The sequence below is a fragment of the Cebus imitator genome, unplaced genomic scaffold (assembly GCF_001604975.1).
Source record: "Cebus imitator isolate Cc_AM_T3 unplaced genomic scaffold, Cebus_imitator-1.0 Scaffold66, whole genome shotgun sequence".
NCBI lineage: Eukaryota > Metazoa > Chordata > Mammalia > Primates > Cebidae > Cebus > Cebus imitator.
Window position 1 is genome coordinate 5,772,966 of NW_016107381.1, and position 15,804 is coordinate 5,788,769.

Here is a 15,804-nt window from a genome sequence, read left to right on the forward strand (position 1 = left end):
ACACATTCATCTCGGTAATCAATGACCCAGTAAACCAGTACTAGAGGAAGTTAATGACTTTCTGGGATAAGATAAGATGTTTACTACCCTGGCTGACAACTGAGGTGTGTTATTTACTCACTTAGAATCCACATTTCCTGAATGCCTTAACAGAAATAGTGACTCTTGCATTTACTTCTGCAACTCTTTGCAAAATAGTAAGCATATCTTCAACATGAGCAAAAAGAACAAAAAGGCTGGGTGTGGTGGCTCACACCTATAATCCCAACACTTTGGGAGGCCAAGACAGGAGGATCACTTGGGGCCAGGAGTTCAAGACCAGCTTGGGCAACACAGTGAAAGGCCACATCTCTCTATATTTTTTTTAAAAAAATTCTTTAAGCATGTTCACTGATGTCATTTCTCTGTCCCATTCAATTGCACCATGTCACAAATGATGATAATTACAAGAACAGCAGCAGCAACTGTACCATGTACATGGGTATCTGATCTACCAGATACATTTATGCAACTTTTCATGCATTATCTTATTTAGTTCTCATAATGACTTCAGAAGTATCGTTTCCATTTTATAGCCGAGGAACTTGAAGTGCAGAAGGATTTGGCGGCTTGCCTGCCAAGACAACAAAAAAGTGCCAGGGTCCAGACTGATTTCAGCTGGGTCTGTTTGAACACAAGAGTCTTCCCCACTTCACAAGGGCTGGTCTGCCCTTCCCAATCTACTCTGCCAGAAAAGTATTCAAAACTTAACATTAAAAAAACCTTAGGGCTGGGCACGATGGCTTATGCTTGTAATCCCAGCACTTTGGGAGGCCAAGACAGGCAGATCACTTGAGGTCAGGAGTTCGGGACCAGCTTGGCCAACATGATGAAACCCAGTCTACTAAAAACATAAAAATCAGAGGTATGGTGGCACGTGCCTATAATCCCATCTACTCAGGAGGCTGAGGCATGAGAATCCCATGAACCCGAGGCAGAAGTTGCAGTGAGCTGAGACAGCGCCACTGCACTCCAGCCTGGACAGACACAGTGAGCCTCTGTCTCAAAAAAAAAAAAAAACACCTTAGGAAGTAAATTTTCCTAGAGAATTTTTTTCCTCAGACAGGGACTCACTTTGTCACTCCAGCTGGAGTGGAGCCAGCGTGAACATGCTCACTATAGCCTCGACCTCCTGGTCTCAAGCAATCCTCCCACCACAGCCTCCCAAGCAGTGGGACTACGGGCGTGCACCATCATGCCTGGCTAATCTTTAAAAATTTTGCGTAGAGATGGGTTCTCGCCATGTTGCCCAGGCTGGTCTCGAACTCCTGAGGTCAAATGATTTTTCCACCTCAGCCACCCAAAGTGCTGGGACTACAGGCTTGAGCCATCACACCTGGCCAAGAATATTTTTTCAGAATACGAGCCATGGTCCTGCCTTAGTATTGCATTTACCAGTCTTCTCACCAACCTTATAAAGTTCTCAGTTCTTAAAGTTCTCCACTGACAAACATATGCAGAGAGTGAGAGATACTGGAGTAACTTGCCCAGGTCATTTTGCTAGGAAACCGAGTCGAGCCCAGGCCTCTGCTACCAATGCTGCACTATTTCTGTCACCTCCTGTTGCCTTCTCAGCGTTCACAGGACCTAGGTAGCTGGGTCCTTATAGAACAGATTAAATCCATCACTGAATTTCCCCTAAAAGGGTTTCAGGCAGAGACCTGACAGTGTTTAAGAGAAGACAATGGAAATCTTAGTGATTTTTAAATCAGATAAAACATCAAGGGAGGACCTTGTCTTTTTTTTTTTTTTTTTTTGAGACGGAGTTTCACTCATGTTACCCAGGCTGGAGTGCAATGGCACGATCTCGGCTCACCGCAACCTCCGCCTCCTGGGTTCAGGCAATTCTCCTGCCTCAGCCTCCTGAGTAGCTGGGATTACAGGCACGCACCACCATGCCCAGCTAATGTTTTGTATTTTTAGTAGAGACGGGGTTTCACCATGTTGACCAGGATGGTCTCGATCTCTTGACCTCGTGATCCACCCACCTCGGCCTCCCACAGTGCTGGGATTACAGGCTTGAGCCACCGCGCCCGGCCAAGACCTTGTCTTTGATTCCTTTGGAGGGTTATCAGGGACAAACAGCCCACAGGAAAACAGCTAGTATTAACAGTTTCCACTGCTCACCCTAATCCTCACACCAAAGAATAGGAGTGAAATAGAGCCAGGCGCAGTGGCTCACGCCCATAATCCCAGCACTTTGGGAGGCTGAGGTGGGCAGATCACTTGAGGTCAGGCGTTCAAGACCTGCCTGGCCAATATGGTGAAACCTTGTATCTACAAAAAACGCAAAAATTAGCCAGGCATGGTGGCACTTGCCAGTAGTTCCAGGTACATGGCAGGCTGAGGTACCAGGATGGCTTGAGCCCAAAAGGTGGAGGTTGCAGTAAGCTGAGATCATGCCACTGCACTCCAGCCTGGGCAACAGACAGATAAACAACAACATAAAAAAAAAAAACTGTGCAATAGAGACAGAAAGTAGGTTCATGGTTGCCTAGGGCTGGGAGGAAGAAGAGAGTATGAGGTGACAATTAAGGGTTTCAGAGTTTATTTTGGGGAGCAGAAAAATGTTCTAAAAGTGTGTTTGTGGTGGTGGTTGTGCAATTCTGAATCCACTAAAAACCACTGAATGGTGGCCAGGTGCGGTGGCTCAAACCTGTTATCCCAGCACTTTGGGAGGCCAAGGTGGGCAGATCACTTGAGTTCAGGAGTTCAAGACCACCCTGGCCAACATGGTGAAACCCCATCTCTACTAAAAAGTACAAAAGTTAGCCAGCCGTGGTGGCATGCACCTATAATCCCAGCTACTGGGGAGGCTGAGGCAGGAGAATCGCTTGAACCTAGGAGGCGGAGGTTGCAGTGAGCCGAGATCATGCCACTGAACTCCAGCCTAGACGACAGAATGAGACTCCGTCACAAAAAAAACAAACAAAATGGAACCAGTGAATGGTATATTTTAAATGGGTAAATTGCATGGTAGGTGGGCTACATCTCAGTTAAGCCATTTAAAAAAATACAGGGATAGTTTGTTATAATACACTGATATGTTGCTGCAAAGATAAAGAAAATTTAAATATTTGAAATGTTAGATCCTATTTTAAAACTGAACATCTCTATCTAAAGGAACACTTTGGTAAATATTGTGTAAACTAGAGCATTTTCAAAAAAAAAAGAATTGAGGGTTCAAATGGCAAAGAAATAGACACCCAAGTTTAGCTACATAGCACTCACCATGACACTGGAATAGAAAAGAGATATATAATTTAAAAAAATATCAATGGATGCTTTAGGACCTTCCCAACTAAGTACTACGAAGAAAAATTTCTAGCATTTGGAAAGCCACTCTAACCCTACAGACTGGCAAAGAAAATGGAAAAGGAATTCCAAAACAAGACACACTTTGAAAATGTCATTTAACACCAATGACCAAGTAAAAACAATGTGCTCCTGAGGAAAAATCCAAATCTCCACCAAAAGGGACGTACAGTACCTGGACCAGATCCTTTCTTCCAACAAGCAAGGCAGAAGCAGCGTTCTTCTGACATGTTTCCTGAATGTCATTCACATTCAATCTGAAATTTTTATAAAAGAATTGAAAGGTTTCTTTCTAGTGTAGCTTCCTAAACAAAGACTCCCAGTTTAACCAACGGATGAGAAACCACCTCTTTGGTTGCCACTCAAAATGTTTTATTCTGTGTTGGCCTTGAAACCCCTTCCTATCTGACTTCGAGGAAAAGCTTAACTAGACCTAATGCTAAAACAGCTTCCCTGCGTTCCAGCCCAGGGAAGGTGAAATTGCTCTGCTCTTTAAAGTCAGGAGGAGGCCATAATCAAATACCAATTTACAAACCAGCTTTTCTGTGGAGTTCCAAGCCTTGAGGGTTGAATAAAAATGAACTGAAAGACGTGCAGCATTGACTATGGTCCCTAACAGAAAGAGTGGTGTGCTATGTATACACGACAGAGGAAACACTTTCTGTTATAAGTTCAACTTTAGGAAGAGGCAGGGGAGCTGCAGGCGGCCTCTGCATGCTGATTACTCACCTCTCACTTCCATCCAAACAAAAGTAGCTCTGCTTTGTGTAACAGCTCTGTTAAAACACATGAGCTCCACGTTGTAAAGTAGCATGCCTTCTACAATACTCCACCCCCTCTGAATGTGGGTGACACCAGTGAATTTTGATGGCATATCACTTCTGTGATTATGCTATTAAGCAATTGACTTTGAAGTCACCTACAGAGAGACTGTCCTAGGTGGGGCTGACCTCATCAGGCAAAGCCTTAGAGGGAACGTGAAGCATTAATAATTTCATTTTGAGCCATTCCTAATGGTCTCAAGATGAAATTTACAGATGAGTTCTACAGCTGCAAGGGTCTGAATTCTGCTAACAACCTGAACAAGCTTGGAAGAGGATCCTGTGCATTGGATGAAATCACTGCCTGGCCAACACCATGATTTCAGCTTGCTGAGACCCTGAGCAAGGACACGGATAAGCTGTGCCCAGACTAGAGACCCACAAAAACTGACAGATAATAAATGAATGTTGTTGGAAGCTGCTAAGTTTGTGGGAATTTGTACAAAGCAACAAAAAGCTAATACATCGGGCTTCTCCTAAAACTGCTTTTGAAGAAAGGATTCCCACACTCAACAAAAAAAAAAAAAAAAAAAAAAGATTGGCTAATCCTGGCTAAGTGATAGGCACAGCATACTTGAAATTTTGTACCTACATGTACAGTTCTCCCAGTGATTTGTGAACAGGCAGGAGGCAGGCAACATCCTGGATGATGACTTTCCCAGCAGCCTTGATCTGTCGATTGCCAGAGTCCGATCCCTCACGCTTACTTTTCCATCGCCTTGATTTCTAGGGGTAGATGACAAGATGTAACTAATGGGGACTTTGACAAGCAGAAAATAACAATTGCAGAGAGCTCATCATATTGGGGTCATTGGTAATTTGCACTTTTAAAAAATTACATCATGCCCACAATTATAGGAATCAGCATCTGTAGGAATAAAAGGATGAGCTCTTGATTCAAAAATCCTAACAGGAAAATAAGCACGCACTGCAGGGCTAGATACATTTTGCAGGTGCTCAAAAATAGCTATCAGGAAGCCAGAATTAATACATTAATTAATGAATTTTAAAAACAGCAAGTGAATAAGTTAGTAAAGGCCACAAAAATGTGGGAGAACAATTTTTAGATTGAATTCAGTCCTACGTTCAAAATTCCTGTCTGAAACTAATCAAGGTTTTTTTTTTTCTTAGGCAGTTTCAACAGCATTCGTTGAAAATTTAATTCAGACATAGCAGTGTGGGCTCTGCAAACCTTAATCTATAGTAGGAAGACAGAGGCACTTTGCAGCTTGAGGAGAATTACCCCGTTTTTCTGGCAGATTTGAATTATTTCTAAAAGTGATAATTCTCCATGTCAAAAATACCTGATTCCAGGGGCTTGGGTAATGGACAGAGAAGATGGTGAGCAAGTATCCCATTTCCCCAGGCTTACCTATGAGTGGCTATATATGGGAGGAGCCTGTATGTGTGAAATGAGAGATGCTCTGAAAAACGAGAATTATTAGAGCACAGCCCTATCTGGTATCTTTAAAATGACAACAAGCCAAAGGAGCAGTATTCTATTTTGTTGCCAGAAGCTAAACGGGGGGTCACCAAAGTGATTCTGCTAAGGAAGGAGTGACATATTTATTAACAAAAAAGGCAAAAGGAGCTAGTAAAAAGGGCTTACAATTTGGAATCAGAAAACCAAGATTAACAGGTCTTACCACCACAAGTACTGGCTCAACAGAACCCAGGGGAAGTTTTTATTTGTTGTGAGTTTAGTCTAAGGAATGTCACGCTTTGTTCACTCACTGACAATTTACGGCCAATCATGACCTCTGTTGTTCCAATCTCACAAGGTTAATGAGCGTATGATGAAGAGGTAGGGGTGTAAATTATATAAACTGAAAAGGGTACTCTAGAAACATATAACTAGTATGAATGTATATAAGCTCTCAGGAATTTACATTGGATCATCATCTAGATTACCCACAAATAAATTCATTTTCTGCAAGTAATTTCTTTTTTTTTTTTTTTTTTTTTTACAGAGTCTCGCTCTGTCACCAGGCTGGAGTGTAGTGGTGCGCTCTCAGCTCACTGCAACCTCTGTCTCCCAGGTTCAAGCGATTCTCTTGCCTCAGCCTCCCGAGTAGCTGGGACTACAGGTACCCGCCACCACACCCAGCTAATTTTTGTATTTTTATTAGAGAAGGAGTTTCACCATGTTGGCCAGGATGGTCTAGATCTCTTGACCTTATGATCTGCCTGCCTCGGCCTCCCACAGTGCTGGGAATACAGGCGTGAGCCACTGCGCCCAGCCTGCAAGTGATTTTTATATAATCACTCTTTATTAAATTACTCTTGGTCTAAAAGTCAGGGGTCTCTGACCACGGATATCCCATTTAATCCCCAAAGTTGTCCAATGCATATAACTTCCTATAGGATTATTATGCATTTTGGAACCTATTAAATTCAGGACATGCGGACTTAGTTCAGGGCAGGTAAATGAAGTTTAGCTGAAGTATCTGTGAATTGTTTATTGTCATTTGTAAATGCATGTTATACTATCAGTTTGGAACCTTAATCCATTTGATCTTTTCTTTCTTTTTTCTTTTGAGACAGAGTCTCACTCTGTCGCTGAGGCTGGAGTGCAGTGGAACACGATCTCAGCTCACTGCAACCTCCACCTCCCGGGTTCAAGGGGGTCTCCTGCCTCAGCCTCCCAAGTAACTGGGATTACAGGCATGTGCCACCATGCCTGGCTAATTATTGCATTTTTAGTAGAGATGGGGCTTCACCATATTGGCCAGGCTGGTCTTGAACTCCTGGCCTCAAGCCTCAGCCTCCCAAAATGCTAGGATTATAGGTGTGAGCCACCGCACCTGGCCCCATTTGATCTTAAGAAACAGTTCATTGACTATTTGCCATGAATGCATACCCAAGTCCTTATTCAGCAATACAAGGGGACTGTTTATCAATTATTATGGGGTAGTCCTTTCATTCCTATTTGCCCTGTTTTTCTAAAGAATTACGTGCATATTCACAAAAGTGCTATCCTTTTAGCCACAAACATCCTGACACGTGTGTAAGTAAGGGGAGGCTTGTTAAAGAGCAAACAACCTGTCAGAATGGGCTGGAGCCAGGCAGTGTTACTGACCTAAGACAGACGTAGTCATATGTGCACTAAATACTATGACAAGGCCTGTTTTAGGGAGGGTCATTTAGCCTAAGTCTACCCTGCAGTGACAGTGAACTGCACAAGGAGCTTAACTAGGACAGAGAAGGTACAAATATACAAGCTCATTCACTGTGATTTTCATTCGGGTTTCCAGGAGTTTATAAAGCCCAGGAAACAACACACCCACAGGTCGCACATAATTGGTCATTTCAAGTGAGACTCAGAGTATTGCATTAAAAAAACACAATCTATGCCAAAAAGATTCCACGTAGAGCGGAATATGATCCATCTAATTTGGTCTTCTGGGTAGGGTGGAAGGCTTCTAAAACACTGATTCAGGCAGTCACTCTGGCTCTTTATTCCAAAAAGAAAAAATGAGAAGCACTTAAACAACTGAACAACTCACTTTGCTCAGTTTAACTACACAACTGAAATGAAGGCCTCAAAGAAGGATGAGGTCTACTAGCTTTTGAAACACAAATAACCACGGGCCAGGCATGCACGGTGGCTCACGCCTGTAATCCTATACTTTGGGAGGCCAAGACAGGCAGGTCACTTGAGGCCAAGAGTTTGAGACCAGCCTGGACCACAAGTTAAAACCCTGTGGTCCCAGCTATTCGGGAGGCTGAGGCAGGAGAACTGCTTGAACTCGGGAGGCAGAGGTTGCAGTGAGCTGAGATCGCGCCACTGCACTCCACAGTGGGCGACAGAGCGAGACCCTGCCTCAGAAAAAAAAAAGTCACAATTTCCTGACCTTTAAAACAAATTTAATAAAAGCATATTATTAATTATGTTAAGATCCATATGCCCAAAGCAGCTCATCTGCAAAACAGCTCATCTGCTCATTTGAAATTGACAAATGACACAAGTCCAAGTGTACCAATGTTTGATTGAAGACTTAGAGTATCCACTCCTGCTCCTGGATTGCTCACTCTGTGCTAGCATAAGCCTCACTTACGACAGCTCTGTGACAAGGGATACTCCCTCCATTTTACAAATAAGGACATGAGACTTCCTTTAGATCACAGCCATAATTGCTGAGATTTGAACACAGGCCTGTCAGGCTGCTAAGCCCATTCTCATTAACTTGATTTTCAGCACATAATTCTAGATTAAAAAATAATAAATAGGCCGAGTGCAGTGGCTCACACCTGTAAACCCAGCGCTTTGGGAGGCTGAGGCAGGTGGATCGCCTGAGGTCAGGAGTTTGAGACCAGTCTGGTCAACATAGTGCAACCCCATCTCTATTTAAAATATAAAAAATTAGCCAGGCGTAATGGCAGGCACCTGTAATCCCAACTGCTCAGGAGGCTGAGGCAGGAGAATCACTTGAACCCAGCAGGTGGAGGCTGTGGTCAGCCAAGATAGTGCCATTGCATTCCAGCCTGGGCAACAAGAGCGAGACTCTGTCTCAAAAATAACAATAATAAAAAATAATATAACCCGAACTCCCGGTTAATATGTAAATCACTTGGTCTAGTATATAATTTTAGATTAAAAGTAATAAATAATAAATCCTGAGCTCCCTGTTAATATGGAAATCGCTTGGCCCATTTTTTAATGGATCCATTTCTGTATGAAGGAGATTAGCACTGGATTCCAGTGATGCCTGTCCAGCTCCACCCTTCTACGATGACTCACTTCTTTAGTCACTTTCTGTCAGCATCGTGACTATGTTCTGCTCAGCCTAAGTGTCTACTGAAGATCTGCAGAGGCTGCAGCTCCTGCAGCTATACGGCTTCATAGGAGGGCAGGCCAGATTTCAACCAAGATGCTGCATTTCAGGCCGGGCACCTAACACTGTTTAGGCTCCTTTTGGGATTTGTTAGGATTAAGCACAATGAGACAGAAGAAAACTAAGAGTCCGAAGAGGTGTCTTAAGGACTTTTCCCCCATTTGCAGCTCTGGGTTACAAAGATCAGTGGAAACAAACCTACGTGACCCACCAATACTTAATGAAAATATAGAGGTGTTCTTTGCAACTTTTTGCAATGACGCTTCATTGAATTATGAAAATCACAGTCTATTAAATCCAGTGCTAATGGGACTTCTTGAGACACCAGGCTTCTATGTATTTCTGTTTGATCCGTACTGGATAAATACGAGGTGCTTTATGAAACCTCTCTCAGCTGCCTGTAAGCCTGCCATAGAAGGAGGTTCCCTAGCAGGGGATCACCCTAATTAGACCTGCTACCAGGAGCCAAACTGTAAAACCAATTATGGGACAGTGCTGTACATCTTTTAAATCTAGCAAGAAGTAACTGCGAAACATTGTCAAAAATCTTTAAGGGGCTGCAAAATACTGTCACTGCCTTTTTTTTTTTTTAATGTGTTGGTTAGTGGTTTTTAAACATAAATATCTCCCCTTCAGGCTTCAGGGGTTAGTTGGTAATCTTGCCTATTGGCCAATTACTCTGGTAATTCTCATGTAACAAGGCTGTCTAAATGGAGAGGCTAAATCTCAAATCAGAACAGCTACTAGCTGGGGTCTTAGGCCCCTGCTGCTACCTAATGAGTAGATGGACACCTTTTCAGGGTATTTTCCCCAGTGCCCTGGCAATAAGAACCACTCGTTCCATCCACACCTCTCCTAAGCAATTTTCCTCCTAGTATCTTGCTGGCAATTTTAGGAATCTCTCTTGTCTGTACAACTGACAGGTAATAACATACAGATTTCTTTTAGGATCCTCTGGTTCCAGAGCATACTGACATGTGCAGCTAAGGTGTGGTTAATCTTTCTGCGTTGGGGAAGGGCACCATGGCCTAAAAGCCCCTGAACCTCCTGCATCGCTCCAGTACCACTGTCATGGGCTTAAAAATGGGTACTTCCCTATGCAGTCAAGTTAACACCTCTGGGAGGCAAAGGACTTGATCTGTTCAATGCTCCATCAATAGCAAATGTTCTGTCCCTACAAATTTCATGAGAAGAAATTGAGGGAAGAGAGACAAAGTGAGACAGACAAATTATTACATGATGAGCACCAGGCTGCCCCTCTGAACAAACCAAGAAGGTGTTCATGGAGTTATGGCAAAGAGGACAAGGAAGAAAGGAGTGGGGTGGGGGTTGGGGGGCAGGAGGGAGGCATTGGTGCAAATAGCACTGAATGACAACCAATAGCCAGCTTGAGACTGTACCACCAGTGTTACTGCTACAATCAGAGGCAACATTGATGCCAATAAATGGGTTGAATGTAAGAACAGCCCAAGAATAAGCCACCAACTGCTTCGTAGAAACCCCATTAGCAATGCATAATCTGCAGTGTGGGCAGGAAGCCTAAATGAGTCCCTATTGCAATAGCAGCGGGAGCAGGGACTTCTGGACAATCAGTGGGAATTCGGCAGTCGGGTTGGCTGGGGCAGGCTTTTGGAAGGTGGCCCCATTGGAGGCTCCACCTACAAGCTGTTGGCAGCAGTGGTACTTGCTAATTGGGTCTTCTGATTCCAACTGGTTTTCCACAACAAGGCTATAAGACGATTCCCCTGAAAATTCTTTATACCAAATGAAATTTATACAAAGCCTCAAGGCTGCCATGCACAGCATGAGGTCACCTTGGCACTACTGAAACATGAAGGGGATGGGAGAGGAAGACAGAAGAGGGGAAATGGCCAACAGAAGTGAGTAAGAAAGAAAGAAAAGGAAGAGAGGATGTCCACAGCAGAGGTTTTACAGTCTACACAAAATAGTGATGGTAAGGAAAAAATTTGTTCCAGAAACTTCCCAAAGGATAAAAACTAGATACCGTGTTATGCCAATGAAGCAGGTGGGCACCTCCCTCTGTGAACTAGACCATGACTATAAAAGCAGAGACAAAACAGTATAAGCCTCTTATATCTTCCTCTGCTGCCCCCATGCCAAAGGTGGGCTTTTGAAAGCTCCAAAAAATTACACAAATGCTCCAAGTGAAATTGGGTGAGCTAACGGCTTACAATTAGGGTTCTTTCCAAGAAATGCAGTATTAAGTTTCCTTTGCAAAAAGAATCCATTCAGGATTGCTGACAATGTTAGCCACTTGAAACTGTGTGACTGGACAAGGAGGCAGCCCTGGGTGCCTGAACTTCCCCAAGCAAAAATTGACTGTTGCTGGTCCTGAAAACAGCTAGCCTGTCATTTCAGGTTCCTCAAAGCCAGGCAGGTGGCATTTTATTCTTGGGCCTTGGGTAGAGACAGGATTAGTTAAGGAGAGCATTTGCACAGCGCACAGTACCGGGAAGTCGTTAATTGCTTGTATGGACCAACGCCGCCGGGCAGAGCGAGGAGACATCTGTGCATGAAAACGTTACACCCAGGAGGAGGGAAGAAAAACACCAAGAAAATTAAAAGGGAAAAATATAGAATAAAGTGAAAGCTTCCTATACATCCGATGGATTCAAATGTACCATAATACACTGTAAAGTCGGGATTGAAATGACTAAAAAATATGAACCTAAGCACAGCAGTATTCAGATTCCCTCACCTCCCTCCCACCCAACACACTCCAAACACAGCTTCAATTTCATTGTTCTTTCAGTCACATTTCAAGGTATATGGAGGCTGACATTAACATAGTTCTGACAAAGGAACTACAAATAGGTTTGAGTAACACTAATACGCACTAAGATCACTGTGCAAGCGGAGAAACATGCAGAAGCCTGTTTTCCCTTGTAGTAGGTAAGGAGAACAGCACATTCTCATTCCTAAAAGGAAGACGTTCTTGAATAGGCTCAATACCAAATGTTTTCTGGTATGTGGTGGGGGCAATGAGGGGATTGGGTGTCTTGACGTTGGGCCTGCAGGACTATCTTCAGAGTGATGCCATGGGCTGTGGGAGCCCTGGAAAAACGAGGGGACGCAAGGGGCTACTGCTGAGGAGGGACCTTCCTGAAAGCACGCTTGCTAACACTATGAGTATCTGTTTATGGAGATCAGAAATTATTCTATTAACCTAAAGATGATTCTAGTTATTTACATCAGAGCTATTTTAGTAACATAAACTAAAGCAAGGGTGGGAGTTTGCAAAAAGGTTTAAATGTATGCAAGGCAATACCTAATGCTTATCCTAAGTTCTGTGCCTTCTGATTTATCCTAGGAATGAACATTTTATCAGCACTAAGAGTTGGTCCACTTGTCAAATGAATGTTAGCAATTTGATGGTTTTTTTTGGCACCTCACATTTTTAAATTTTTAGGAGCAAACCTTGGAATTCCATCTAGAGAATATTTGGGCGAATATAACAATATAACCTAAGTAGGGCAGGTAAAAACACACAAAGCCATGAGAGAAACAAACAATAATCTCTAAATGGCTCTATAAAGATGTTTTGATATCTCAAAAATATACTATACTGGGCTGGCAGCAGTGGCTCACACCTGTAATCTCAGCACTTTGGGAGGCCAAGGCGGCTGGATCACCTGAGGTCAGATGTTCGAGACCAGTTTGGCCAACATGGTGAAACCCCATCTCTATCAAAAATAGAAAAAATTAGCTGGGCGTTGGTGGGGAGGGGGCTGTAATCCCAGCTACACGGAAGGCTGCGGCAGGACAATCTCTTGAACCCAGGAGGTAGAGGTTGCAGTAAGCCAAGATCACACCACTGCACTCCAGCCTGGGCAACAAGGGCAAAACTCTGTGTCAAAAAAACCAACAATACTGGCTGGGTGAGGCGGCTCATGCCAATAATCCCAGCACTTTAGGAAGCTGAGCTGGGAGACTTGCTAGAGCCCAGGAGCTTGACACCAGCCTGGGCTACATAGCCAGACCTCACCTCTACAAAAAAAACAGACCAAAAAAAAACCCCCAAAACTAAAAAAAACCTCACAATCCTTCCCTCATTGCTATGTCTTATTCTCACTTATTTAAAACTCTCAGGGGCAGAGATCTAAAAGGGAATAAAAACATGTAGGAGAAAAATTTGGGCTAAAAATGAAGACCTAAACACAGAGAAATCCAGCATGGGCAACATACTGGGAACCCGGCTCTACAAAAATACTTGTTTTTAATTAACTGGGCGATGTGGTGTACTCCTGTAGTTCCAACTACTCAGGAGGCTGAGGAGGGGGATCATTTGAGCCCAGGAGACTGAGGTTGCAGTGAGCATGTTCACACCACTGCACTCCAGCCTGGGCAACAGGGAAAGGCCCCATCTCTTATTAGGAGAAAAAAAAAAAAAAAAAAATCCAAAACCTAAAAACACAAACAGGAACTTAGTAGACTGGAATCATTTCAGTAAAAAAAGCAACAAAAGTGACATCATTTGACATGTGAAACTAGACAGCTGGGGATTAGAAAATGCACCTCAAGAGGTATCAATGTCTGTAAGGAAGGCAAGGTAGCTCACATAATATATCACGGCTGGCCAGGCACAGTGGCTCAAGCCTGTAATTCCAGCACTTTGGGAGGCTGAGGCGGGCGGATCTCAAGGTCAGGAGTTCAAAACCAGCCTGATCAACACAGTAAAACCCTGTCTCTACTAAAAAATACAAAAATTAGCAGGCATGGTAGCAGGCGCCTGTAATCCCAGCTATTCGAGAGGCTTAGGCAGGAGAATCACTTGAACTCAGGAGGCTGAAGGTTGCAGTGAGTCCAGATTGTGCCACTGCACTCCAGCCTGGGCAACAGAGCAAGACTCTGGCTCAAAAAAAAAAAAAAAAAAAAGATATCATGGCCATATTCCACTTATGTAATTCCCACCTTGTCCCCTACACAAATGCGATGGACATGAAAAAACTTCAAGGAGAGAGAAATTTATATCAAATTCATCACAAAAGGACTGACTACTCATTTTTATCTTGTTAGTCTATTAAGTTGAACCACATGAATCTTTGTTTAGGTCAAAAATGGTCAAATATCAGCAATTTCGTATGAGTTAAGCTAATATGCCAAGGTTTCTGAGGTTTTTTAAATGTTCTATTTCTTGACCTGTGTGATTATTAATTCACTGATTTGTGAACTTTTCTTTATGTGGTATCCATCAATATAAGAGTTTCACATGAAATTATAATCAAAGCATCACCCCGTTTTATTTGGTCGTTATTTGAAATAAAACATAAAAGGCCACTTACTGTGTCTGTTAGGGGGTTTGAACAGCCCACTTTCTCTGCAGAACAGTGCAGTGGGAACCACCCCGAACTAAAATATCACAACTCTTCCTCCACTCCCCTGCAGATCCTATCTGATGAGAGAATTATCCACATACTCTTGGTTCCTCTTTATAATTATGGTGTTTGTAGTTAAAAAAAAAACAAAAAAAAAAACGGCCATACCATGAAAAACATGAACACAGGCTTAAAAAGAGGCCTCATCTTGGAAATGGAGTTATTTTGATTAGAGTGGGATTTACACACCTCCACAAAGCCAAAATTAGTCTATTCTGCCCAATCTGAACCCAAATATGGGTGGCACATGACATGAATCAAAGAGGAATTCAGAACTGCCTCTTGGACTGAAAGCTCTCCTTGATCTCTGGGCCTGACACTCAAGAAAATCCCCACATTTACCCATCCGTGAACCGTGAACATGGCTTTCATCTCAACAAAAAGTCTTAGTTCCAACCTGTTTATCAAATCATCTATCTAATTACCTGGGAGCATGTGGAAAAAAAGAACTAACAATTTTGCATGGAAAGGACTTGGAGATGATATAGATTAGTAATCGGGTGTTCCAGGGAGGTCTGTAATAGCCAAGTGGGCAGAGTTCCATCAGAGATGTGAGGAAGGGGACTATAGGAAAGTGTCCCGAAAAGCCAAAAAAAAAAAAAAAAAAAAAATCATTTTCCCTATTTGACTAAATGGTTTTGCTCAAGACTGGTTTGGTCTCAAACATCAGTTGCTGCCACTCATTTCAGTTACATACAACCCTAAAATGAAGTCAAAGAGAGTCAACTATCAGTGTAAACTTATAAAGTTAGACATTCTACTGCAATTGAACTGGAGACACTACTAATACTTCCTAGAAATGGGTGTCTGGTCTAAAATAATCCAATTTTTAAAAAACAAGTATCAATTACAATCCATTATTTCTCATGGAGCGAGAGATAACAACAAAGAATTCCTAAGTTTGTGCAGTGCTCAGTGGTAACTCTGTTTAAAACATGTCAGCTAAAAGTCTGTTTAAGCCAGACTTGCAATCTGTCAACACAGAAAGCTTTCTTGGGATCATTCCTGTGCTCTGCCAACATTCTCTACACTGTTGGCACCAAAGGTTTCTGACAGCTTAATGATAACTACTTTAGGGACAATGAGTTCTTTGAGAAACTAGGCACATAAGGACAAGCTCAGGTAATTTTTGTCTCATCTGGTCCACTCAAATGGGTATTTCCATGTAGACTTAGTGAAAAAAAGAACAACAACAAAAAAAACCAATCCAATCTTTTAGACATCAACTTTAAGACTTCTTGGCCGGGCGCGGTGGCTCAAGCCTGTAATCCCAGCACTTTGGGAGGCCGAGGCGGGTGGATCACGAGGTCAAGAGATCAAGACCATCCTGGTCAACATGGTGAAACCCCGTCTCTACTAAAAATACAAAACATTAGCTGGGCATGGTGGCACGTGCCT

The 15,804-nt window shown here is 42.9% G+C and overlaps 1 protein-coding gene across 6 annotated transcripts in view; it reads right to left on the reverse strand.

Annotated features, from left to right (window-relative positions):
* WDR59 (WD repeat domain 59) overlaps nucleotides 1-15,804 on the reverse strand; it is a 108,649-nt gene that overhangs the window by 9,356 nt on the left and 83,489 nt on the right. For 5 of the 6 annotated variants that reach the window (XM_037739265.1, XM_037739264.1, XM_017530567.2 and 2 more), the window contains 3 exons: nucleotides 11,481-11,537; nucleotides 4,768-4,901; nucleotides 3,530-3,611 (listed from right to left, as the gene is read on the reverse strand). In XM_037739265.1, the coding sequence (XP_037595193.1) occupies nucleotides 3,530-3,611; nucleotides 4,768-4,901; nucleotides 11,481-11,537 (273 nt within the window). The remainder of the gene's footprint in view (nucleotides 1-3,529; nucleotides 3,612-4,767; nucleotides 4,902-11,480; nucleotides 11,538-15,804) is intronic. The other variant, XM_037739266.1, reaches the window with a different exon arrangement.